This window comes from Pseudochaenichthys georgianus, chromosome 3, assembly GCF_902827115.2.
Source record: "Pseudochaenichthys georgianus chromosome 3, fPseGeo1.2, whole genome shotgun sequence".
NCBI classification, from domain to species: Eukaryota; Metazoa; Chordata; class Actinopteri; order Perciformes; family Channichthyidae; genus Pseudochaenichthys; species Pseudochaenichthys georgianus.
The window spans coordinates 45,213,615-45,241,580 of record NC_047505.1 but is presented as its reverse complement, the minus strand read 5'-3'; the positions used below and the strand labels follow the sequence as shown (position 1 = coordinate 45,241,580).

Genomic DNA, 27,966 nt, shown 5'->3' with positions numbered 1-27,966 from the left:
TTAGATGATGACTGCTGAATGGAGCAAAGCAAAGCAAAAAGAAACATCAGTGGTTTGCAAAACACTCAGTTGCTAGGAACCAGCCTTGGGCCAATTTAATCCATTTAGCTCTTTGAGAGACAAGTTAAAAGGCTCAAGTATTTGAAAGGTTGTTTTTTGGGTGAGCGATGCCAATTTGAGATGTGTATAAATGCATGATGTCTCAGTGAGTTAGCTGAGGAGGGGAAAACATGCTCAGATTGTTGTTTTCAGTGGGAGGAGCTTCACATTCAGACAGGTAGTGTTTACAGGAGCTGACGCACGCCTTCATCCGAGTAAGCCTGTACTTTGGTTGCTGCTGGATTGGCACATTTTCTTGTATGAGCAGTGTAGCAAACACAGAGTCAAGACGGGATAAAAATATCATGTAGGAGCCACGGAGCTCATTTAAAAATCAATCCGTGAACTGTCCTTTTCTAAAAGCTGCAATGAAGGATGGTAAAAAAAATAGGTGTTAAGAAGTCCCAGTACATTTCCCACTGTGCGCCGCATCACACAGCAACCTTTTTCTTTCTCCCCTCATTTGTCATAAGCTCCCATAATGCATCAATCAATTACGAGAAAGCTGTTAGCTGAGCAAATAGTGAAAACAGCACAATGTGTTATCTTATAGAAGTCTAATCCACAGTCATTATAATAACCCGAGTGCTGCAGCGAGTAATTACATGCAATGATGAAGTCAGGTGAAAAAAGGTCCTCCAGTCAATCAGTGGAGTTGCCAGGAGAGACATTAGGTTTATATTTGTGGGATAACTTGTTGCATATAGTTGTGAAACACAAGTTCAATTGCTGGTCAAACATTTGGGAAATATGAATGCTTTTGAAAGCATGAAGGCCGTCTAAGAATACTCACAGGGCCCCAAATAGTTTTCTTCACCCAGGCCATGCATATTTCACCCCAATAATGTGTCATAGCTCGGGGGGGGGGAAACAAACACACAGTGAATTCCATGCATAGTGACAGCTACTTTAATATTTACAGACACCTTCAGGGCACAAACTTATAATTGTGTTGTAAGTTTGTCGTTACTTCAAGTTGGCACGTGTACATGTGAGCCTGAAGGCACCTGTGGTCTCTGACATGTCAGAGGGTGCTTCAATGCAAATGTGTCGGAGCTGTGGTTGTTGTCTTTTTTTCACCATTGGCCTAAATGTTGTTATTTAATGTGAAGCGACAGACTGTTAAACCCAGCCGCCTTCAGTAAGTGCTGCATGTACAGTACAAAATGAGGCTACCTAATTTTAACAGCGATTTTGATGGATGGCATGTTCTCAGCGTTGTTGACAAGCGTATTAGGTGTTTCACTTTGTAGGCAACAAGTCAGCACCTTCACCATTTGAGGACATGGAAATAAAAATACTTTGTTTGCAGTGTGGAACTTAGTTCTTGAACATTGAACAATAACTATAAGTTCAGACTGATATTTGTTTAACTAGCTGGCTAGTTAGATGGACTGGGAATGTTACATTAGAGCAGAATAATCCAATCTTAATTCCAGTCTTCACATTTTCGCATTATATTTTTTAAAGGATAAATAAAGAAATCCTCCTCCAAACTATAAAAAAGATACCACTCTTACTACGCAATTCTTTTCACCACATTAAGAAAACCAAAGTATGAGAAACCTGCAATGTCTTGAAGCTGTAGTTGGACAATAGTGTTCAGGGGAGGGGCTTGTTAGTGGGTGACAATAACAACAAATATAAAAATTGTTAATAATTATTCAAACTTACTGTAGGAGAAACTGATGCGCGGTGTGACGTCGTCCTCAGTGGCCATCAGCGATTGGAGGCAGCTAGCCAATAGCATCGCAGCAGCCAGGAGACAGTGGACAGTCGCAGCTAGTGTCCACATGGTTGCCTGATCCTCTGTTTTTAAGATTCCTTAGAATTCATTAAGCTCCTCTTGACTCCACAGAGCTTTATTCTCTCACTCCCATCTTCCTGCAGGCTGAGGGGGAGTACGCGTGTCCTTGACTTGATTCTTGTACTCCCAGCGGTCCTTATACTCAGTTAGTATACTCTTAGCACAGAGATAAGGAATCCTTTCTGGATGAAATCCTGCTTGTTGTCATCTTCTCATAGTGCTCTCCGACGGGTCAGCACTAAGCTCCGACCAGTGGCCATTTAGTAAAAGTAATGTTGGATCTGCGGAGAGAAGAGAGAGAGGTCGTTTCGTTATGTATGATCCAAGAACATGTAAAAGCATGACATGGAGCTAGAGTAACAGATCCATAGCCAACTTCTGACGCTATAACCTACAAATGCACAAGAACTGATACAGCTGTTCGAGGTTCGTTCTGTGGGATGGTTTGAATTTACTGCGAACAACAAATCAAGCAATCAAAAGTTAACATTTGTTATCATCGTTTAATCTCTGTCCTGCAACTTTAGCACACTGATGGCTTCATCTACAGCTTTGATGACGAAAACAAATATTTAGGCTTCAACTGTTTACTCTTTAACCAAACTGCCAAAGACAACTCCGAAACCACCAGCCAGCCAATACGAACACACACACCATGTGCTAAACAAACAGTCTTTCACAAATCTTTAAAAACTAAGTGAACGTCCAACTCGCACAGCAGCCCATCAAGTTTTTCTGTGCGATAAAACACATGTCAGAATCCTTTTTAATCCCTGTATTTAATTACGCTGTCATCAACAATCATGAGAGAGATCCCTAAGAAGTAGAGATGTCCCGATCCGATCACGTGATCGGGGATCGGAGCCGATCACGTGATTTTCAAAAGATCGGAAGAAAAAAATCGGGGATCGGGATTTTTTTTTTTTTATAATTTTTTTTTTATTAATATTTAATGTTACAAAACAAAAATGACCATGTTCACGTCTTAAAGTCATCCTGAGGCCTTAGTTTTGGTTTAAAATGACACAACATCATGTATGTGTTGCTTTCTTTGGGCTTGTTTTCATAGACCTGGTTGCTTATTTCTCTCAAATCTGGCAACAGAGTGGGCGCAGTGTCTAATAGTAGCAGTAAGCTAACGAGAGGCTACGTTCAGCTGGTGACTCGGGAGTCGGGACAGAGAACATGTCAGGAGTTTGGAAGTATTATAAAATTGAAAGCGAAGGCAGTGTAACAGCCAGATGCAATGTTTGCAAGGCGGAGGTTCCGCGTGGTGGAAAGAACAGAGCTACGTTCAACACGACCAATCTAATACGCTACCTGAGAAACAAACACCAACAACAACACGACGAGTACACAGCGGCCACTCAGGTAACGGCACTGACACAACCAAAACTTCTAAAAGGAAAGAGAAACTGCCCCAGAACAGTGAAAAGGCCAACACAATAACAGCCAAGATAGCAGAATTCATCGCGTTGGATGACCAGCCGTTATCTGTTCCTTTTTTTCTCTTAATGCATTGCATAAAGATCGGATCGGGAAAAATCGGTATCGGCAGATTGTCAAAATCAAATGATCGGAATCGGATCGGGAGCAAAAAAAGGTGATCGGGACATCCCTACTAAGAAGATAATATGGCGGCTTGGCTCTAATTGTGTGGCTATGTGTGGAAATAAATGAAAGAACAGTGACTCCCAAGACATCTCTGTAATTTGTCTCAAAGAGGCGCAATGAACACATCTGCTCTCTGACTTGTATTGGCCTCAATGTGAGTGTGCAGATAAGGTCCCATGTAGACGTATAATGGGATTTTATTTTATTAAGTAGGGGATTGGCTTTCTTGGAGAACACTTGAAAACGGTACTACTCCCATCTGCTGTATCCCTCTTTGCTAAAGACACAGTACATCATCTGTATATCTCTGATTAAAATAAACTGGAAAATTGTGTTTGGGTATAGTTCTTAAACAAGCAGTGTCACATGTGTTGGCCACATGAAGAAAGCACAAACCAGCTGTGAACATCACATCGAAAGATTTGAGTTCGTATGGTGAACTAGTTAGTGAGTTAGTTACGAAGCTACATTAGCCTTTATTTTGAGTCATGTTTACGGCCACTCTGCAGATCCAATTTGTTCTCCTTTTTGGTCTCCAACACCAACACAAACTATGTTACTCTTAAAGGTGGGGTATGTCATTTTGGAGAAACCAGCTCGAGTGCGCTAGAATTTGAAAGTACGCAGCCGGAAAAAATCTGCCTCTTCCTACAGAGCCCCTCCTCCAACACACACGAACGCGCACATGACCAATGAGGGCACGAGATAAGTTTGTGCACAGATGGAAGGCTGACAGGCAGGTAGGCCATCCAGTTACTTTAGCCGGGCCGGCTCAGATGATTGGTCGTGCTTTTTACAGCGCCACGGCTTCCACAGATGATATTTTTGTATGTATTTATTGTCAAAGCATTTAATATATTCATTGCTATCGGGATGTTAAGAGCATTCCATGGAATATAACACAAAGTGTTTCTGAAATAAATTAAATGCCTCACCTTTAAGCTATGTAATGATCCATATTCACCAACTAGTTACTTTGTCTATTTAACTATTTAGTACGGATTTCTTGTCTGTAAACAGCTATTTACTCTGACCCAAAAAGATGCTATGAAACCGGGGAGTGAACCAAACCGTGAAGTTGGAGGTGTAAATTAAATGCTTATGTTAAATTGTTAATACACCAACATGATATGGCAATGATAAAATGTTGTTTAAAGAGTGTAATGTTTTACGATGTGAACCACATGTGAACGTGCTAACATTTGCTAATTAGTGCAAAACACAAAGTACAGTTGGAGCCACATTTATTCTGATGGGGAAATGAACTTCTCTACCATGTAAATAGTATGTATTTAATATTTAGCTGTAGGCCAGAGTTGTGGATCTACCAACACTTGTGTGGATCACACACATGAAACAGCTGCAGTCAGTAAACACAGCATCGCTTGCTCCTGTGATAGAGCTCGACTCACTACTCCTTATTTCCCGACAGCGCAGGACGCCTCCCCCCGAGCTCCCACATAGGTGGTGACGTTTAGAGAGTAAACACCAGAGAGCACATGGTGTCTCTGCTTGAGAGCTTGCATCACTGCAACAACTCCCACAGGACCTCATTCAAATATGTACGGTAGCTAATAAATCCAAGACTAACGGGGGCTCAGTTAGTGGCCCCAGGTTGTCTGCTGAGACAATGCCCTGCTGGGAAACACCATTTCTGCACAACATGGTCGTACAACAACAAAATGCAGGATACAAAGGGATGTGTGTGTCTCTCCGCTACCTTCCACTGCAAAGACTACAACTTTGCTAGTTGGCTAACACACCTACAAACTGGCTACATGCTAAAGTAGCAGATGGTGTGTTTTGTTGAATTGATGGGTGGTAGCACATAGATTGTAGTTCACCAGCAAGCTGTCCATCTTGCATAATGACTGGGTGACTGGCATTTTTGTAGGTAGGTGTTTTTTTAGTTTTACTGACTTTTCCTTTTATCTCTGCATCTGTGCCTTGCCGTCACAACCTTGTCTCTGTCCACCCCCTGGGTCTCAACCACCAATATGCCCGTGTCAATCTTTCCTTCCCTACGAGCCTGCTTTGGTTCGTGCTGCTGCTCTCGCTGAGTGGGAGGCTGAAACACCCGTTCATGATCGTGTAATATCTCCTTCCTCTCGGCTGTTCAGTTTTACGCCTGCTGAGACTGCAACAACAAGCATGGCAGCCCAGCGTGTGTCACGACCCCCCCTCCCCAGGTCTCCATGTTTTCAGGGCTTATCCTTCTGCAACTCTAGAGGTTTTTCAATGTTTAATCAAAAGACAGAGGGGTGCTTTTAGGGGGCTAGCTAGCACCGTGATAAATTAGGACACTGAATGGCCAAATCTGTGGAACAGTATTGCATGCATAAATATCTCAACACTGCATTGAACTTTCGGTGCCCAAGTGATGGTGGTCGCCATGCACACAGCCATATTGTCTAGACGAGAGGTTATAAAAGGTCACTATGGACACCAGATAACAAATGATGAGTTGTGGGTAAGTCCACAGAAAGTGTTAAGGCCTTGAATGCCCACTCACTTGCAATACGAGCAAACACAAGCAATCCAATGGAATCTTTTGTGACAAGTTAATCTAAACTAGTTCCACATGACGCCTAAATAAATATAATCGTTACATCGTAAATATATTCATTCAAGTGCAATAAGTACATTGGCTCCAGTGCAGACATTGCCCTCAGGTTTATATATCTTTCTTATGGTACAATTAACTGTCAACTGTGGTGTTTGCGGAAATAGTTTTTGTAAAATTGTATTTTACAAGTTGTTTAACATTTCATCTTTAAACTGCACTGATTAAGAGTACCAATCTCAAGTTGGGTTGTATTCTCTCTTTCTGAGAAAACAGCTTGTTGAATGAAAGGCAAACATAATATTGATTTGGTCGTAATAATTTGCCAAATTGAATGTTCTATAAAAATATCAAAGTTATGATCATTATGAAAACAGGACAGGCTGGCGCTCAGTTGTGAAGTTACTGGTACAAACCAAAGTAAAGCTCCCAAGTAAACATGTTTGGGGTATATCACCCAAGTCCTACAAAGAAACCGAATCTGTAGTCTCTTTAACTTGAACACGTCTCTCAGGTGCCTGCTCACAGTGACAAAGTACTTTGAAACAAACAAAAAACTTGGCTCATACGAGTTATGTCAATATAAAGAGGCCCCAAAAGCACTCTGGGAAAGTAAAGGTATCTGGGAAATCCAAAATACAGGATGACTCATGGGTGTGAAGCCTGCAATGTTCGTATAACTGAGGCCAGCACCTAAAAGGACAAGATGGGTGTTCCTCAACCCCAGAGACAGATCTGAGGCTTAGCAAGAAGGGCAAGTAAACTGCTGTAATGACGCACCTATCCCTTTTCCCCCTGTATACCATGTCACAAGTACATGCTTGTTTGTCAAATAAGTCATGTAGTGTCCTAATCCATCCTGAAGAAAAACGCAGAATAGATCTGAGGAGAAAGTATGACATATTAATAACCATTACATCTTAATTTGACTGCATCCACTCCTTCTGCTATTTTTTGAATTTCTTTATTTTTTACTTTATTATTTTGCCCCTTTGTTTGTTTGTTTGTTTGTTTACCGTGTAAAGCGGCCTTGGGTCTCTTGAAAGGCGCTATATACATGTAATCAATTATTATTATTATTAAGTACTCGACCAAAGAAAGTGATCTTATTACAGTTCTGAAATCTCTACATTGGCTTCCAGTCGGCCAAAGAATTGATTTTAAAGTACTATTGTTTTTAAATCAGTACATGGTTTTGGACCAAAGTATATTGTTGAACTCCTACATAATTACGAGCCATCGAGATGCCTCAGGTCTTCTGGGACGGGTCTGCTATCGGTTCCGAGAGCAACAACAAAACATGGAGAGGCAGCATTTAGCTGTTATGCCCGACACTCTGGAACAAACGACCCAAATCATGCACGTCCGCAGAAACGCTTACTATTTTTAAATCGAGACTAAAAACATATCTCTTTGCCGCTGCTTTTAATTGAGATGATCATATTCAAACTACAGTATGCCTTTTAAACATGTATTGTATACCTGTGGTGTTTATTTTTATTATTTTATTATCTTTGCTTTGTAATGCCTGTTGTACAATGCCATTATATATAATGTGTTTTTACTGTATTTATTATTTTGTTTTGTAAAGCCCTTTGAATTGTCGCGTACAGAAAAGTGCTATATAACTAAACTTGCCTATTAGAAGCAAATATTGTAAGACTAGTATTCGCGCTCTATTCACCTGGAGCTGTTTCAGTACAGGCGACCCACGACGCTCGGTGCCACAGGACCCATCTGCTCGTCTAGCAGAGGGTCTGCTGCTTCTTGTATCCATGAAGGGTGAATCTGGAGCCATATTGCTTAAGGCTACAGATTAATTAACCTTTTGAACCTCCCAAGAGGCTCCCTATTAATACCTGCATCCGTTTAGTGAGAGAGGATGTGACGGACACTTTGGACCATACACACGGCCCGGTCAAGGCAAGTTCACTGTATGAACGTTAACAATTTGGCTAGCTTTGTGTAAACGATGGGGCTTTGTGCTCCTCAACCAGATCCCAATAACTCATCCCTGCAAAGTGACTTGTCTCTCACTTGGTCTTTGGCACAGACTGAAGCACTTACGGAGATAATCAGCGGCGGGACCTTGTGATGGGAGCTCTATCAGAGAACTCGACATGAGGCTAGATTAGGCCGACGTCCAATCCATTAACAGTATCATGAGTACATCTAAATCCAAAGTGAAAGAGCTTTAAAAGCTTATTTAATTGAGCAACTGCAATCACATTTGAAACTTCTGTGTTTTTGCCAAGTTTAAGGGTGACTTTGAAAGACTGCAACTGAAAATATATCAGTAACTGCTCCCAACCAATTTAGAAAAAAGAAAACACCGGGTTTGTTTTCCTAGGGTCTCATATTTGTCCTTGTCTGACGCTAGAGTTGATTTTTGTTCCACGTCTGACCCTAAAAACAACATGGGTGTAGGTTACTATTCAGGAAGATTTATGGTGCTATTATGTGGGGCAGAAAAGACCTCAGTCGGTGACTGACGAGGCAGAGGCTCCTCGCTGTGCCGGCCATTATAGCTCTCACTTATCGCAGGCTGCTTAGCTGAGAGCGCAGTGCATGATTGGTTTGAATTCAAACAAGGGGATGGCAGGGGGGGAAGGTAAACCGTTTTATCTAAAATCAATCTATGTTTACAATGTTTAGCTATTAAATGACGCTTAGATGTTTGTTCATTTTAGAAAAGCAATTATCTTTTATGTTACGTATAATTATTATAAAATAACTTTAGCTTGTTAATATCCCTGTCCTTTCACTTGTTTAAAAGTGTATTTCTAGTGCTGAATTAGTATTGAATGATACATTACATATTGAAGCAGTGTTGAACAAGTCACCAGAAAAATGTCTTATTACATACAACTTAGTAGATAGTTCATATTTACATTACTTTTGTTACCAAGCAGATACGAGTTTGGATGTGCTCACCATGCTAATCATCAACAGCTCCCATAGCTAGCTCGAAGCCAGTTCCCACAGGAATTACCCACAACTCTGAACAAATTAGAAACTAAAACTGGGTTTTAAACATGGATAGCATAAGCAAGCAACCTGAGATGACACAACATGAAAAAGTTATAACTTTCATCGTCTTATTAGAGATGCTAACCAACCTCTGACACCTTTCTCGCCCTGGTGTCAACGAGCTAGCTAACTATAGCACGACCTGGGTCCATCTCTCAACTGAATGAACAGAAAACTGTATATTATGCTAACAGTTATATCTTTGTTTAACTCTGTGTGCAATGTAAGCTTAAGACAATTTAGTTAATCTCATAAAGATTTAAAAAAATACATTATTACATAATGTACAACCAAAACAGGCGCTCATACATTGTTAGCTTACCTTTAACTTTTGAATCCTAAACCTTCAATTCAGGGGTCGAACATTTTATACCGTCTATAAAATACAGCGCTATATACAGTACTTTGTGTCAAAATGGGTAGGTCACTTCCTCTCAACCAGTCCACAAGAAAATGGGACAGGGGGGAATAAAAAAAGAAGGGTTCAGTTGGGCAGACTGCTCCCAGCCCCAAAAACGCAGACTCCTAAATAAATCACGACTAGGTTAAAAATAAACTGTGAAACCTTCAGTGTGTCTATACTGGTGCTTAAATGGCTCATTGCTTTCTTAGGAATGTACAGCAGCTCACAGGTAATACGTCTATCAGAAACAAATCTCCAGGATATCCTCTCACCGAGGCCTTCGAGGAGTTTTTAATATCGACAGCATCAGCATATCAAGCTGAACACAATACAGGCCTAACAAAAACATATTTCCAGCCAGGCATAGTTTTGTTTTTTAAAGCAAATTAATATACGGCAGGAAATGAATTGCTAAAAGTAAACATTTAGTGTTTTTTTAATATGTCATGATAAGTAAAGAAATGAATAGGACATTAATGGTTGAATGTGAGCAAAAGCAGCTTGACTTATACTTTCACCTTTTAGTTACAGAAAAAACACACACGGAAGACTAAATGAAACCACGGAGACAAAATGTGTCTTATATTGTTTCTCCAATATCATTTCTACCCCGCAGGTATAACAAACCGAGAACTCTGTGTCAGTACACAACAGAAGAGACTTTAACGGGCGATACAATAAAAAGCTATATGCACGTTCCAACGTTTACATCAATAATATGGGACAGCTGTGCACCAAAGACTCAGGACACTGATGCCTGAAGGCAAACTTCCTGTTAAAAAGAGGGACATTTGTACAATTGGCACTAAAGAAACAGATCTTATGCTAATCAAGAGCCATTGATTTAACGTTCCATTTCCTTTATGCTAATGTTTTACCCTATATGATAGCAAGCCGCTGGTACTATATACATCGTAACATGGTACATCAATTCGGTATTTTTCCAATCCTTTGCAATACGTATGTTGGTAAAAAAGATGAATCCAGATAGGACGAAATATATCTAAAATCAGACAATACAGGACATCATCTAGATCCTGACAGTAATACGAGAGTCTCTGGGAATTGAAACCAACAGCGTTTCCTGAATTATTGATTAACACGTGTGATCCCAGAGTGATAATATGAGGATACTGACATTTCCTGTATTATTAATAATTCATCGAATCGTCTTTGTATTGATGACTGGCTGTAATGCATCCTGCTGTGGTATGTCTCTGATGCATTCAAATACCCAATGGAGATGACTTTCAAATAACTAATTACAGGAAAATACTTGATGACAAATAGGGAATTTACTCAAGAGGCATTCAAACTTCCTACGAAGCTAAAGGCAATTCAGGTCATAAGCCAGACACTTCCCATGACCCAGAAATGAGTCACTCACTGGAGGTTCAAACAGCTTTTGGGTAAAAGTGGATTTGGATCAAAGTTTTCATTTAGCGTAACAGACAAAAAAAAGTATACGTATTAAACTAGAAATAACTCAGTGATGGCATTGTTCTGCCAGGGCTGCACTTTACTACACATTTTTATTTTAGCAACAGATAGCTATAGAATCTGCTTCTGGATTCAGATCTGCACCAAAGACCAGAAACAAGTTGTATCTGTAACGGCTAACAGGAAATACGAAGATGAAAAGAGAAGTAAACTATGTTGTTTTGCTGGGTTTTATTCAGTATAGTAAACAGCATCTTTGTGAAAAGTTCTACTAGTGGAAGTTCCGCTTTACTTTATTGTTATGTATCTTAAAAATAAAATGTAATGCTTGGGCTCAGTGGAACTCTGCCTCACATAGAAGCACACATCCACAGACAACAACAAAAGGAAGCATAACTCACAAAAGACGGTGATATATTACACCAATGCACGGTGCATATTACGAATGCACCGTTTATACCCGACTGCCTGAAGAGAGACGCTGTTACTGAGATGGGTCGTGTGTGTGATTGGATTTAAAACCATTTCACCAATGTACTCCAACAACATTTAGATAATCCTAGTTTAAAATAATAATGAGTTAATCAAGGTACGGTAAGGTCATTTGAAAAGCAGATGTTGTACTTTGCTCATAATCACGGTATTATAATTCATAATACAACATGGACTGAGTGTTCCAGCACTTTGCATTGAGCAGCCTTTTCACAGGGTAATCAGGTACAAGGCTGGACATTGAATATGCCTTAATTGGCTTTGCATGACCCTGACCTCGCAGGCAGGTTTGTATTAATTGTTAACTAGACTATGTGCAACGTTTCCATGATCCCATCACGGCCTTGTCTGTGAGTCAAAGGCAGTCTTTATATGTAGTGATGAACTCCGACTCTTCATCCCTCTGTGGTACCTACAGTTAAGCAACAGGACTTGTGTCGCTTTGACATCCATCCCAACATGCTATATAATCACACTCACATCTCTATAATCTGAGATACGACCATTTAAAGAGTAATCCCAAGCTCACATAGGAATATTCAAACTCCTTTTAACATTTGTGCAAATACTTGTCAGCTTTGCCACGCAGGAAGGAGCAATTATCATTTCAAACGAGCGAGGGAAACAGAACTGGCAGAGGAGATAAGTGCTTAAAGGAGAGTAGGGGTTACCTTATTCCCTCTGATACAGAGTTGCCCTTGCCTCAAATTATTCAAGCCCGACAGGGAACAGTGGGAGATCGGTTCTTGGAAACATTGCAAAGCGTCAATAATGAGCAGTGCGTGTCAGTCAGAAAGCAGTGTGATCGGAGGCATCATTTCACACAGAGATCCTCTTGATCACAGCCCTGTTACAGAAACGATGGGCACCTTAGATCTGCAAGCTGATTTACTGCATGAACAACGATTGCCTTGAGATTACAAATTTACTGGAGCATAGATACTTTGCTTTTTTCCGTGCTTCTGGGTTCAAAAGCTCTTCAAACTTTTAAACTGATGACCTACACAGAGTAATGAAGTATTCCGTCCAATCAGGAAATCCTTACGACAAAAGCCAAACATTTTGCTTCCTGTGGGAAATATAACAAAATTGAGACAAAACTTTCCATTTGCTTTAGGCCAGGGGTGGGGAACCTTTTTCCTCTCAAGGGCCATTTCCATTTTTACAATATCCTCAGAGGGAAAAACTAAAATCACAGCCCATTCATTTCATTCTGTGCAAAGAAAAAGCAACCTCTTAATCCAGATATCTCACCATGACTCGAGTATGCATGCACGTGCACGGTGTGGCGTGACCACCAAAACAGAAAGATATGGACACAAGATGTGTGCCAATGTATTTAGTTTCCTATCCATGTGAACATGATTTAAGTGGGGGGGACCTAACCTCCTCTAGGGGGGTCCGGGGGGCATGCTCCCCCGGGAAGATTTGTTTTTAAATGTTGAAGTTAAAAGCATCAATCTGGTGCACTTTGGGAGCAACATTAGGAGATCGATGGATACATCTCTCAACACCCATATGAAACAGAACTGTAAGCAGATTTGTTTTTCTTTATGAATATTTTTAAAATCACTCTCCTTTCAAACTGTACAACTTTTGTTTACTGTGATATAGTATTTTATACCCGTTTACTTTATTCTCTTATTTTTTTATAACTATAATGATCATATAAAGATGTGCCTTTACCTCACTGGTTGTAGAAAAAGCTTCTTATATTCGTTAGCATAGCTAGCTAACCAGATGCTAATAATAACAACAAAGCTATTGACTGTATGATCAGTATGACAGATGAACAGATCGCCACTGGGTTTTCAAATAAAGACACAGCCACGCAGAAACTGCGGCATGTGTACGGCTCCTTAGGCTCGTGTTGTGTTCAAGGACCCTGACCTTGGCCAGGAAAAACAGGCACTCGCTTGTTTAATTTTTTTGCTGTCTAGATTTCTTACATTTTTTTCTATTTTGCGTGTGTTTATAAATTACCTCGAGGGCCGTACCAAATTGTCTCACGGGCCGTATACGGCCCGGAGGCCGGAGGTTCCCCGCCCCTGCTTTAGGCTATAGCATAGCTAATTTAATGACTGTCTGAAGACGTCAGCAGTGAGAAGGGAAAGAAATAACATTTCATTTATTTCCATGCCACTCTGCTCTCCTTGTGACTTTCCAGATAAGATGTATAGGGAACACTGTTGCTATCAAAGCTGCAAATGGCCACAACATCTCATTCATCTGCTGGGTTGATGATGATGTCGGTCAAGTCTGTGAACAAACTCTGTGGCGTGACAAAGAACACTTGAAGATTTACAGTCATGCAATCACACAATAGAGGCCTTTGTGAGGTCTGGACCACGCGGTGTTGGCATCACAGTTCATCTGCTAATTACACCATAAGATCTGGAGTCTTGGCGATCCATAGTAGGCTGTTCATCTCATGACTTAAACATCGAGTTGGGGGGAGGCACGATTAATCCCTTCAGTTAAACCAAGTGAGGACTTGTTTCTTTACTCGATTTGACAAGCAGGGCAATGGGATTTAAAAGCGTATCAGTTGACAATATTGTGTTTCTGGCCCCTGCTTCTCCTAGTTGGAGCCACACTGCTGCAACATAAGCGCGTTCAGGTACGTCCACGATCGTACGGACAAGCCTTGACGACAAAACTGTTGGCATTACTCATCCCAGGTGGAAACATGATACAATTTGTTGGAGTCGTTTGTCAAGTTTGCCGCTTCAAGGCTGTTGGCGGTTTACTCTCGACAAACATGTCGAGATCAAAAGGAACAGCTGAAGTACTTGTGCTTTGATTACTGTCAGGGGCTGTGTCTTTGTCTTACCCAGCAGTCGTCGCCAATAAAGGAAGTAATAAGTCAACAGCGTGGTCCTTCCTGGAAACAGTCCCACTGATAATAGGTGATACATGGTACAGATAAGTAATGGTATCTTTAGGCGCTTTCATACCAAGTACTTTGCCGTACTTACATGTGACATGTTAGACGCTTTTATCCAAAGCGACTTACATACTCAATACTGTGGACAATCCCCACAGGAGCAATTTGGGGTGAAGTGTCGCCCAGGGACACAACGACATGCTGACTGCAGTGGTGTTTGAACCTGTGACCCCCTGATACGAACACAAACGCACAACCCACTGCACCACACGACTCCTTAGTCCCAGTACTTAGTTCATCGGAACTCTTTAGTTCCCGGAACTAAAGAGCAGATCGCGTTCACACCGGAATAAGTCCCTGAGGGAGGATTAGGCAAATGAAGCCGCTGACGTCACTTCTTCTTCTTCTTCTGCTGTGGGTTTATTGGCAGGCCGCAAACAACTTCACGGCGTATACTGCCACCCGAAGTCCCCAGCCGGAAGTCCCCGGAGTTAGGGACTGGCCTTCCGAGTAAATCGCCAGAACGCCGACACCTCCTCATCTCCACCACTCCCACGTTTTATTTTGTGTTGCCATAAGTTAGTCTCTCTCCGTTGGTGCGCTTGGCTAATGTGCTAATGGTAATAATGCCAGAAAATACAATGGCGGCTTCACAAAACTTTTCAGAGTTTTACGGGGCGTGGTTTGCGATTCGCCCAGCCAATGAGAAATGGGAACCTTTTTCTTCCAGGAAAGTACCTGCTCTCTAGCAGGGACTAAAAAGGGGTGAAAAGGTTTGCAAAAGGTTCGCCAAAAAAAAAGATTTGGTATGAACGCAAAATCCCAGGAACTATCGGAACTATTCCTGGGAAAAGTACTCCGGTGTGAAAGCGCCTATAATGTATTTATTCACCTTATCGTGTAAAGAAAAATAATTAGAAATGATAAGAAAGATGGATGGCATTATGATGCATTGATTTACAATGAAAATGCGGGGAAGGGACTGCAAGAAAATGAAATGGTTGGGGAACGATACGTTTCCCGCCCCAGTCCCTAATACTTTCGTTAGATCCATCTTTGAATTAATAGAAATAATCCAATACTCTCCCTCCCCAAATGTCATGATATCTAAACAGTGATCTGTACAGTTAATTTGATCATGTTCCCTAATTTAAACATTCATATCCTAACAAATAATAATATAATATAGCCCCTGAGGCAAGCGAAACCTGATACAAAATAAATCCAAAGTAGAAAATACACCCTCCATTGCTCTCTTAATAAAGTCAGATAATATTCTGGTCAACTAAAGGACAAATAACAAACCCCTACCCCATGTATGACCCCTTTCTCCCCTTATCATTTTCATACAGTCTCTTTTACAAAACCTGCTTGTAGCTTTGTATCACAATACTAAAAATGACTTGATATCAGAAACTCAACAAGTGGGAAATGAAGTAGCTGGGCACACTGCAGTATGTGCTGTTGACGTGGTTTGTTTATGTTGGAAAATAATCTTTAAATAGGATGTTTACATAGAAGTTAAATTGCAGTGTTCCTTCCAAATGACCTGCGTATCTCTTCTAAGCAATAAAGGACACTTTTTGTTCCACTGCAAGGTCCTGATAACTCTTCCCCCAGCCACATGTAGGAATATAACTTCTTTGTCTGTCTAGTAAAATAATATGGTTTTATTTTGTAGTTTCCCTTGTAAAAACCAAATCTCAATTATATCTTGGAGGGAAAATATAAACACAATAATTGTATGCATATCACTCCAATTGAAAACTAAAAGCTATAGTTATCATCCAATCCACACGGAAAAACATTCCAGAGAGTCTGTTTTCCATTACACAAGTCACAGTTTATCCTTTTCCCTATATTTCTTTCAAAACCAGGGAAGGAGAATGGGACAGACATTAATTTCTCTCTGGAGAGAAACAAGTTATATAATATATTTCCATCTAAAGACAGCCACCTCACCACTGAGACCTCAAGTTAAAGCAGACAGCACTCCAGACAAACCTCTCCACGTGTCAGACTGACAGGGAAGTGATATAAACCTGTTTTTATAATAAACCGAATTATGTAAACCAACCTGGTTTCGCAGGTTACTCCCAACCAAAGCCTCTGTCCAGGCTCAACTTCATAATGCAAGTATGGACATGATTTTTTCATTATATTGTAACAATAATATGGTTACTATTGAGACATTCTAACACCAAATGGACTTCACAGTTGATATTTATGTACCTTTAAGATGTTTTCTCTGCTAAATCTCAGACTTGCGTGAACATTATTCGACTGTAGTACATTATCCTGTAATGCAATGCCCAACTAAAGAGCACAACATCTATTAAGATACATGATATGTTAGGTCTCCAGAGTTAACACAGCAGAAACCTGTTTTTAATGAAAGTATACTCCATCATACACTTTCAATCTGGTAAACAGCATTAGGCAAATATAAGTATGCCTATTGCCTGCTGAGCTGAGCAGTGTTATATAAAGACTTCAGACTCAGGTCCTGTGTTAAAATAATTCACATAGCATCCCAGAAGTCTCATACAGACCGTTCAAACTGAAGTGGAGCACATGTTTCAATATCAAAACAGATTTGTTTGTGAAAGTAATGCCAGAGTGGGCAAAGTGCAAGCCACAGTGAAAAGGTATACAAATTAGAAATATATTTCAGTTTATTTTTTTCATGGCCCCAGAGGCACATCACCTGCTTTCAGAGCCCTCTTCTGGCACCAACATCTAAACCCCTGCAGGGCCTGGCCAGCTTTTCTACAGGACCTGTAGGTCATACTGAATATGAATGGCTCTGCAACTGGCAGACAAAGCTATGCATAGACGGGGCTGGAGCCAAGTTTTAGTGGATGCAAATGTGAATCGCCCGTGTGTAAAAGCAAGGTGTGACTTTTCACAGATAAGGTTGCATTACGGCTACCAGAATTATTGCAGATTCCTCAAAATGCCGTGCCAAATGTTCCATCTGCAGGAAAACAAAACCCACATGGGATTTTCTTTTATTGTGCATGGGCAACAAAGCCTATTTGAACTCATCTGCACTAACTCAACTCAGCTGATGGAGAGACAGCGTGGTTGGCGTCCTGGTGCAATCTGGCTTCAGCCCAGGGAAATGAATGTTTTCCCACATCCCGTACTGAATTGGACGCTGCACAGGGACCCTGACGTTCCTATCAGATTGTACTGAGCACTACCAGCGGCCCTCTGGACACTACGTGGGATATCACTAACCTTTTGGTGTGCTGCTCCCCTCCCCGGTTCCCACTTCCCTTCCAGCTCTTTTACCACAACCTCTCCACATGCTGACCATTCCTCTGAAGTTGTTACAGTGGGTGGGGTGTTGGGTGGAGTCAGCACGTTTGTTTTGAGTGTTTGAATGTGTTAGTGATTGTGTGGTCGGGGGTCTGTGTGTGCTTATGTGTGTGCTTTTTGGAGAAATAGAGGGAGGATTGGGGGAAAGCATGCAAGATGCTTTTGCAAGTGCTGCCAGAGAAAAGGTTTGTTTGCAGTAAGGGAGCCAGAGACTTTGGGTGTTATTAGAGTCACTGATACAGTATCACACTCTGGTAAAGGGAGCAGGAGAACAGCAGAGGCCCGAAGGGGAGAGACTGCTCTGCCGGTCATTTACAGTCAGATTCCAGCTAAGCATATCAGCACCATCTAAACAGAGAACCAGGCTGCAGTGCTCTCATGCATCATAACCTCCAGATTTGGCCCATCAGTTGAGGATAAAGTACACAGTTAGCAAAGAACTTGTGGTTTGGGCCTTACAGAAAAAGTAATACAAAGGTGCTCAATTATCCAAGGTGGGAGTGTGTTGGTTTAGTAGAAATGCAGAATTATATGGGAGGCATTTCAACACATTTTACAACATAAAAGCAAAGATAAGAGGACTATTTGGAAAGGAAAACAGGATGGTTTCTTTAAAGAAAGTGTAAAATTGGACAGAGTCCATCCCGGAATGGTGTTCACAGACCTCCGTGATTTAACAGGGCTCACAAATGTTGCCATAACTCTCCTGAAAATAAAGCAGAGCCAATTCAACACGTTTTTTTTTTTTGTTTCTTTGGACTGAATGCAAATAGCAGCTGTTTAAACACATGGGTAGAAAACAACTACCCACATACACACTGCTTTTAACAGGGCTGAAAATGCCGCACTTTATTTAGTATTAATTCAGATGTAGGCCTATGCATCCTGGTTTGTGGATGTCGCTCAGGAGCAAGCAGACAGTGTGTGCAGGAGACCCACATCAAGGTTAGCAAGGATGGAAATGTCATGAAAGTAGCTCAGAGGTGAACAAGACCAAACTGTATGTAGGAATAAGTTCAAGGTGAGGCTTACACATCGACATTAATGAGGCAAAACACTGTACAAATATTGCAGTTTCTCCAAAAACCTTGATTTACACTTTAAAGCAACCATTGTATAATAAATGCCTCAGCGGAATTACTTTAAATGTACATTTATGGCGGACTAAACATTTCCACAAACTATTCTCCCCCGTAAAAAACATAAATGTACTGGATTTAGACGAAATTCAGGTTTACTACGCCTCATCTTTTCCCGTTGTAAAGGTGTTTAACCTGAAAACCGAGAACACGGAGCATAAAGACCTTACCATCCACAAGCTGCAAAACAGGAAAGGACTCGGTCACACCTTAAGTCTTCAAAATGGTTGAAAAAACTGTCGCATCATGAATCGAAACACCCTTTAAATCCACAGTGTTCCTAAGATTGAGCAGGTTATAGTCCGTTAGTGTGTCGGTGAAGTGAAGTCCATCCACGGTGCATTTACGGACGAGCCTCCTCCTCCTCCTCCTCCTCTACTACTACACTCTTCTGAACTTTAGCTCCTCCCCCTGCACGCTGCCTGCAAACACTGCATACAACCAGCCTGCAACACACATGGCCTCTCATTTCCTCAATAACTCACTTATATCTAAATAATGCGATAACATGTAATCTACATTTCAGATAAGATGTGCAGGGTTTTTTAAAAGTTGTATTTTAACTGAATTAGTTGAATACACTACATCCCAAATGTCCCTTCTTCACAGAAAAATAAAATATCAAAATGAAAAATGAACATACATACAAATAAATATGAAAAAATTATTATAAATGCATTTAATTATAAAACAACAAGGTTGACAGTGTGCAGTTGTCTTAGGGGGAAAGGGTAAAGTAGTCTACAACTGATCGTGGATTACACAAAAGCACATCAAAACACACAAAACAGAAATGAAAAGAAAAGATGACTACTGTGTAATGTAAGATTGTATTTCTGTAAACGGTTGCATGATTTGCTGCAGAGCTGAAAGTATGTATGCAAAGATTTTGAAGGCCCTTTTTTGTTTATTATAAATGGCAGTATAGTTGTTTGCCACTTTATCATTGAGTGTAACATCACATGGCACACAGAACTATGTCTCACCACATGGCAAGCCCAAGTAGCCTACGTTTTTTTAAACTATGCAAAGGTTGTCAAAAAGAGGGGAAATACATTTTCATGGACAAAAAAAGCATATGATTTGACATACATGGTCTATCAGCAGGTAAGGGACTCAAATCTCAAAGCATACACATTGTGGCAATGCTTCTTGGCTGAGAAAGTCTTCTTTCTCTCTTTGGTATCAGTATTCCTCTTTCTCTTTCTTCTTAAAGCGCCCTGCAGCTGTCAAACAATGAATGACAACTGAGAGCGTCCACCACAAAGAGAATTACACAGGATTATGTACGAGGGCACAGACCTAAACACAACCGGACTCAGCCATTCAAGTAATCTCTTTTTATCCCCAAAAAGAGTTAAATGAACTGTGAGCATGTCTTTTTCTTCTTGAAAGGCTCCTAACAACAGCCTGGCTGCACCATTTGCTCTGCTGTTGACGTCTCATGTCTCTCCTTGACAAGGAGAGACATATTTGTAAGCATAACACAAAACCACTTTTCACACCCGCAGGGAGAAGAAAACATTAATAATTAGTATCCAGCTCCTTGCTTTCAGTGACATGTGACAATGTGAGAATTTGTCAGATATTTTGACTGTTAACACCAAGAGATGTGACGGCAGTAAGCAAGCCAGGCGCAGAACGCTCGAGGTTGCATCTTGATTCAACCCTGCCTCTTTATTGTGGAAATGTTGTCACTCTCCGACTTATTCTGCATGACTGTGACACAGATGAAGCAAAGGCCCACCCTCCCCCAACTGGAACAAGATGTCACAGGTGGGGGTTACATTTACGACACTTAATTCCTCAGTCCCTGTATTTCTATCTCTTTGACTATAGGCATGACTCCCACTCTTTATTATGTATTTTTTTTTAAATAAAAGACAGCGACAAATCAAAGTTGTTCTCCTTTATCTGCCAGGAAACCAGTAATCCCTCAAATTCAATCAAGGATGACTCTGATTAAAATCATCCAACTTGTGCAACTCATGTTTGTGACAACAGGGTGCAGATAGGCCACTCAGCAGTTTGAATTTCCATTTTTTTTAAATTGCTTTTCTGTATGTTCGGCGGTGATGTATGGTGCAATAATTTATGAATCCATCAAGCTACCGAGTCAACCAAAGTTATTAAGTTCACCCAAAACAAATGAATACAAAAATGAGGAGAGTAAATTAGTCTTTATCTCACACTGAAAAGTGAGAGAATGAAGTGGAAAGCAGTCAGATATTAACTCTCCCAAACTGAAAATGCAAAAACAAGATTTTGAGCACTTTGCAGTTTTTGGTGAAGCACTTTGATAAGAATGAAGTGGCCTCCTGGTAATGAGCACGGCAGGGTTTATCCGTAGCATTTTATACTTTGAATTCATCAAAGTGTAAAAACCCTCAATTAGGGCTATTTTTTTAAGTCGTGAAGATTGCATTTAAAAAACGCTCAGTGGTTGTTGATCAAATCACCCTTAATCTGCCGCCCTAATAAAATCCGCTTGTCCTGACAGCGAAGCAAACACCAGCGATTCATATTAAGGTCATGGCAACCCGTGGAGCTTTTATTGGGGTTAAGCCTATGACAGACTCTTTCAGTAAATAATACACAACATCAGATTATCAGATTCACCAAAATAAAGCTTCTGTCAATGAGATCAAGTCATGTTTTATCTTTAATGGACACACTCTTGGTTTAGATTAAATTATATTGTGTGTGTATTGATAAATGTTATCTGAATAGGCATACTTGAACAAAGAAAATGTTAACTTTTAAATTGCTTTCCATGCTACTGTAGCTACGTGTGCATAAGTAGAACCAAACAGTTCTCATGGTATGGCTGTTTAGTTTTTATTTGGTTTATCGACAACTGGCTTTGAATTAAAGTGATTGAGGTAGACCATTTTGATGCTTTTATATCCACAATGAAAAGTACTGTATTGTAGCTCCATCATTATAAGCTACAGGTCTGAAAAGTGAAGCAAAGGACACGTTTCTAAGTTGCAAAAATAACCCTGATGTTATAGAAGTCTATGAGAAAATGTCCAGTCTCCTCAGTAAACACACGTATATCATTTCAATCATAGGCTTCAAGTCTCCCCTAGTCCTGCATAATGTTCATTTAGTAAATTATGGTTCCATTTAGAGTCAACAGTCACAAAAACTGTTATACTTTAGGGCGTGGCAACCTTTTGATTGACAAGTACCGCTGTGTTGTCCGGTTTGGGTGTTGTCAGTGTTTTTGTCTTAAAACTTTAAAATAAATTGTAAATTCTTCGTGGTGGAAACATGCCTTGTTCAGCTTTCGGTTGTACGGTTACTTCAGGTTCCAAAAAAACAAGATGGCCAGGTCAAAACATCCAAAAACTCGAGGCTTGAAAGCAGTAGTCCACAAACAGATGACTTCACGGTGACTACCTCCACTTCTTGTTTAGTCTGAGTCAGAGCAGCAGGTGTCTCCTGCGAGCTAACAGCACTATGACTCATCGCCGTGTTCACACCTTGTTCTGCACTAACAGTCCCAAAAATGTCCCCAAATGTCACTCACCCTCTCTCTCTCCCTCTCTCTCTCTCGGCGCAGGAGGTTTTTCTCCTCACGCTGATGATTCATGAACTGTTGCAGCGCGCACCTGAGTCTGAAAGTGTCCCATTTGCCTCCTCTATAAATGATCCGGGGCTGAGTTGTTGTGACGGGTGAGTCATTTATCATTGGAAGGAATGACTTGCTGTTTTGATCACTTTAAATCAAAGTGCAAGTGTTGTTGGATGTGAACATGTGTTTTATGCACATTAGGAAACAGACGTGAACTAATGTGTCTTGGACCTTGAGAGGATCACCATATGTGTTTCAAGTTGGTGTGCCGTATGAAACCGTCATCATCCATTTAAACGTGTGTCTAATGCAACATAACTCATCGGACCCTCATAAAGATTCAATCAAAATGGCAAATAATCACATTTCATCATTGACCTCTAGTAATATCTATTCATACTGAAAGTTGTGCAGACATTAACCATAGATAATATTTCAAAGAGTTCATACAGCAGTGCAAGCTAACATGCTCACAATGATAACTCCAGCTGTTTCGCAGATGTTATGTATACCAAATGTGATTTAAGCATTAAACACAAAAGCTGTGTCCCAAATCCATACCACTTGTTTCTGAGCAGGTTTTTAGTTAGTATTGTGTCTACACTGAAAAACTGACAATGCATGCAACCATCCAGCAGCATACATACTAAATATGTTCAATATTTGAGTGTGATGTTGATGCAAAGCATGTCGTCTGGAAAGAAAACAGCTCCAAATTAGTTTTTAAATATTTTATTGAAAGGCGTGTTGCTTGTGAGTTTTTTTTACATATGTTATGTTTTGGGCACCACACATACAATTCCTCTTCAACTGTATTGGGGTCAGTCCAGAGATCTAAATATCTTAAGATCTCAGCGCATAAAACAAAAAACTATCTGCATTTGGAGATACCTTTAAAACTAAGTTCGAGTCTCTTTTTTTGTAACCAAGGATCTAACACATCTCCAGGTAGATTTGTTGTTCAGTAATTTGACCTTCAGTCAGAAAAGCAAGCAATCATTGTTGCAAAAGATGGCAGCTCATGTCCATATCAAAGACATCCTTTCCTTCCAGCCCGCCCCCCATCTCTCCCCCTCTCTCTCGATGTCCGATGCACACACACGTCAGAAGTAGGCTTGTGTTTATAGTGACAGGGAAAATAATTAAACAGGAGATGCAAATCACGTCCTCTGCATAAATTGGCTCTTACTTTCATTCCTGACATGTTCAATCATCTCAGAGAGCTTTCAAGGTTTTTTTTGGTTCCTCCAGATAATTAATGCTCAGAGGTTTACAACATGTCGTGTCCATGCTGCTGCTCATATAAAACAGGATCAGATCAAGACTGATGCCTACTTTTACCATCAATACACTGCAATGTGTTGTGACCAATACTTGTATTTCTTTGTTTTTCTTTATGGCATCCTGCTTGTTGAAAAACGTTGATAAGAAAGACTAAATCTGAGAACCAGAACTATAAAACCAGACAAAGAGAGAGTGACATTGGGCAACGGTTAGGACTCAAAACCCTTTGACGCCACACAAACGTACTGGATAGCTGAACTGCTTGGATGCCTCTTTAATTTCTATAATGACTGAGCATATCTTCTGTCTGACAGCTTCTGTGCACACACCGGGGGAAGGGCTGACATGTGGCTCTAATACCAACACAATAGGATGTTATTAGATTAATGCACGTTAATATGGTCCAGTTTTCCCCTGAGAGCTTGGGGGAAGTGACGTCAGTGACGGACAATTCAGTCTAAATGAAGTCTTCGGTGTGTGTGTTTGTTTAATGCATGGATTTTCTTTGTCTGGCTCCTTCTTGGTGGTTTTGAAGCTGGGAGGCGGTGGATGCTGCAGTAGGAGGGCATAGGTGAAGGTCCTGCACAGCTGCACAGTGTGAGGAAGGAAGCCCCCAGGCACTGGGAATGAATTAATGAGTTTCTGATTTTTTATGAATTTATCAGCACAAAGAACATTATTAATCTTGACATTAAACATAGCCCAGCGTTGAATGAAATATCATTAAATGTAAGAAATGGCCTCTGTGTTTCTTCGGTCTAATGGCAGGTTGTTCCCATGAATTGTGTTTTGTGTTCTTTTCCTGAAATTAAGAGCCAGAAAATCAAAACTTGGACCTCCGCCTCTGTCAGTAATGCTCTGCTGAGGATTGGGAATATGACCAAAAACCAGCTCATTCAAAGAGAATGTAATGTCCATCAGCTGCTTAGATATTAGTCGTTTTAGATTAGATCACATTTAAAGTGCAGGAACCAACATACAAAATATATTTTCAAGAATCATATTTTTCTTGTATCCCTTTCTTCTGTTCTGTGTTTAACCTCTGTTAAGACACTGTAACATATGTTCTTAGGCTCTGAATTGTGTCTATTATTTTTTGTTGTTTTAACCCACATTTAAATTGGAATGAAAACATTTAGATTATTAAATACATTTTTAAGTGGAAAATCTATTAAATCTCTTTTAAAATGAGTATGCATGATGGATAGTTATGGTGAAAAATATCTGAACCAGAGCAGCTGTGCGTCCTGGGTGTGGATTTGTACACAGCCCACCATCGTCACATGTTTTATTCTTAGTAATACTCTTGGTATTCTGTTGAGCGAATGGGGAATACTACACTCTTTTTAATTAAAATAACAGCTGACAGTGTTCATGTAAAAGCCTATAGTGCCAAGCCACACACACATGTGCACAGTGTAAAATGGTGATTGAAAGATAAGTGAATTGTTTCTTTGATGTATTCAGAATCCAAATTGGTTTCAAAGTTGGCAGAGGTGGTGAAATAGTGATTTAATTGACCTTTTTTACTTCCCTAGTCTAAAACTACTCGAATATTCATATGCACGTCAATGCTTGGTTTGACGTCAGCGCATCCTGTGATGGCAGGTACACATTTAAGGTAAAATCAGCATCAGAAGAACAAGTTGTGCATCCTCAAATGTACTCACAAGAAGCTGCAGAGTCAGAATGTGGGACCAAACAGATGAGAGAAGAGTCTTTCAGGGGGACGAACAGAGGAGCTGCTTCAGGGAGGATATTAACATTCAGATTTTCTGAAAGGGTCACAAAGTGCAGAGCATGAGTGCTTGTATATTAGCTCCAGGTTTTACTTTTAAAGGTCTTTTGGGCGGTGGGGAACACAATCAGGGCTGGAAAGGGATTCAAACAGTAAGAAATCAATACACTCTCTCAGTATGACCACACACTAACCTTTTAAGCACCTACATAATGCTTGAACAGCCAATAGGAACTTACTATGCACTGCTCTTCCTCAATGCCTGTTGGTTGATTTGTTTGTTTTTGGACCACCAACCTAATTACTTTCCACGTAGGCCTACTGAGAGTATATGTCAGAGTTAAACAGCCTTGGAGAAGAGCTGTTTCATGTGCTAATCATTGATTACAAAAATCCACCAGCATATTTGCACACACTGTTCCATGAGGGACTGCAGAGAATCTGGACAAGGCCAGCTGACTTCCATCTCATTGTGGGTTTCATCCTTAATTCGCAGCACTCATTGATAGTAATGGCCAAGTTGAAAGGCATTGCAAAGCTAATTTGTTTGTTAGTTAATTGAAGAATGGCATCAATTATCTAGCGTAAGAAAATGTATTGTTTGGTTTGCTGCCAGTAATGTGGTGGGATCTGGGACTACACCTTCCAAACTTAGTAGATATTTGTTTGGAACAACAATTACCTAAAGTAAAAAGGACTAAGATACCTCAAAATGAAATAAAATTAGGCATTTATATTGAAAATGAAAAGCACAATATTTCCAAATACAAATGTCCGACAGCCTCTCAGGTCTTTGCGATAAAGAAATGGACAACATCTGGATGAATTAGTAATGAAAGTGTTTACACGAGGAGTAGACCAACCATTATAAAATATTAACATGACAACACACTGGACCTAAAAGGTCGCAGTGCATAGCTACACCAAATGCAATTTGGTCAACCTCTGGCTCAGACGGGAAAACGCACCAGTGATTCCCTCCTCAGCTCTGTTATCATTATTAATGTGTCATTTAGCAGTCCAAAGCTGTGGCAATAATAGAATTACTTTTCCTATTAGACTCAATGTCATTGAGCCGTACTGTAAAAGAGCCCAGTGCATATAATGGATGAGGATAAGACCGAGAGAGCATCGCAAGTGTCCAAATGTCACCGGCTCACACATTTACACCACATGCACACACCCTGTTTTGTCAGTGACACACAACAGGCACAATCTATACGTACATAATGAGACTGTCAGAGATTTATTGTAGTCAATTTATTCTTTCTGTGCAGCGGGCAGGAGAGACACAAACTAAACCATCACAGGGACTCAATGCATTCACTTCTGTATCTCAAAGCCCAGTGACTGACATTGTTCAAAGAGGAAACCAGATACCACACAACACCCTGGAGCATGTTTAGTCTGCATATATCAGGCGGCACATATGCACAGAAACATCATATCACTGAAAACACACACACACCTCACCCCTGATCCAACACCTTGCTAGGACACACACAGACAATAAGCCTGACTGAATGCAATCTATTGCCATGGCACCCAGCGCCTAGATGACCGGTATCTGTAGTAACTGAGCAACCTCACACCACTTCATTACTCCAACCACCAACTCAGCGGCGAGCCTCTCCTCACAGGCTGCAGCAATGCCTCCCGGCGTTTGTCCACCACTCTCTGCAGAAAAAGACCCCTCTGATCCTATTGTCTTATTGTGAAGCACCATCGCCCGCTGTCATAAAACAAAAGAGGGACTCACCGTGATTTCCCCCCACGGTGCAAGACAGGAGGCAGGTGGAGCGAGCTGAGGCTGCAGTGGCGGAGGAATCCCCCTGGTAGTGTATGTGTAAAAGTGTGTGAGAAGGAGCGTGGAAGTGCGTGTGTGTGTGTGTGTGTGTGTGTGTGTGTGTGTGTGTGTATGTGTGTGTGCAGGGAGTGAGAGCTGATCCAGCAGATGCAGGCGGGAGCCACCAATAGAATGAGGAGAAGAGAGAGAGAGGAATGTGTGAGATACGGAGGGAGGGAGAGACAGCAGAGGAGGGGTCTGATAGCATTACATCATGGACCAGGGAATGGTAGGTTTGCAGGTGGTGGGATACGAGTGGGGGAAGGTGTGTGTGTGTGTGTGTGTGTGTGTGTGTGTGTGTGTGTGTGTGTGTGTGTGTGTGTGTGTGTGTGTGTGTTTGTGTGTGTGTTTTTGTCTGCATCCCCATCATTGTATACATTCTCCCTCTGCAGCGGACCACAGGATGATTAAGTATTGTGCCCGCATGCTGCATACAGTGTCGTCACAGTGGCTGCACCTGTGTGTGTGTGTGTGTGTGTGTGTGTGTGTGTGTGTGTGTGTGTGTGTGTGTGTGTGTGTGTGTGTGTGTGTGTGTGTGTGTGTGTGTGTGTGTGTGTGTGTGTGTGTGTGTGTGTGTGTGTGTGTGTGTGTGTGTGTGTGTGTGTGTGTGTGTGTGTGTGTGTGTGTGTGTGTGTGTGTGTGTGTGGTAACTATAAATAAGTCTTACAGCTTTCATGTACAGATATGTTCCAGATGCTGATGTTCCTTTCCTTATTGCAT

At 40.9% G+C, this 27,966-nt stretch overlaps 1 protein-coding gene across 2 annotated transcripts in view; it reads right to left on the bottom strand.

The window, feature by feature from the left end:
• Positions 1 to 27,315, bottom strand: part of LOC117440261 (semaphorin-4B-like) — a 60,629-nt gene extending 33,314 nt beyond the window's left edge. The window contains exons 1-2 of one of the 2 annotated variants that reach the window (XM_034076569.2): positions 27,160 to 27,315; positions 1,774 to 2,187 (exon numbers count right to left, since the gene is read on the bottom strand). In XM_034076569.2, coding sequence (XP_033932460.1) covers positions 1,774 to 1,894 — 121 coding nt within the window. In that variant the 5' untranslated portion in view covers positions 1,895 to 2,187; positions 27,160 to 27,315. Of the gene's footprint in view, positions 1 to 1,773; positions 2,188 to 18,968; positions 19,126 to 27,159 lie in introns of those variants that run through there. The other variant, XM_034076562.2, reaches the window with a different exon arrangement.
• Positions 27,316 to 27,966: the final 651 nt, after the last annotated feature.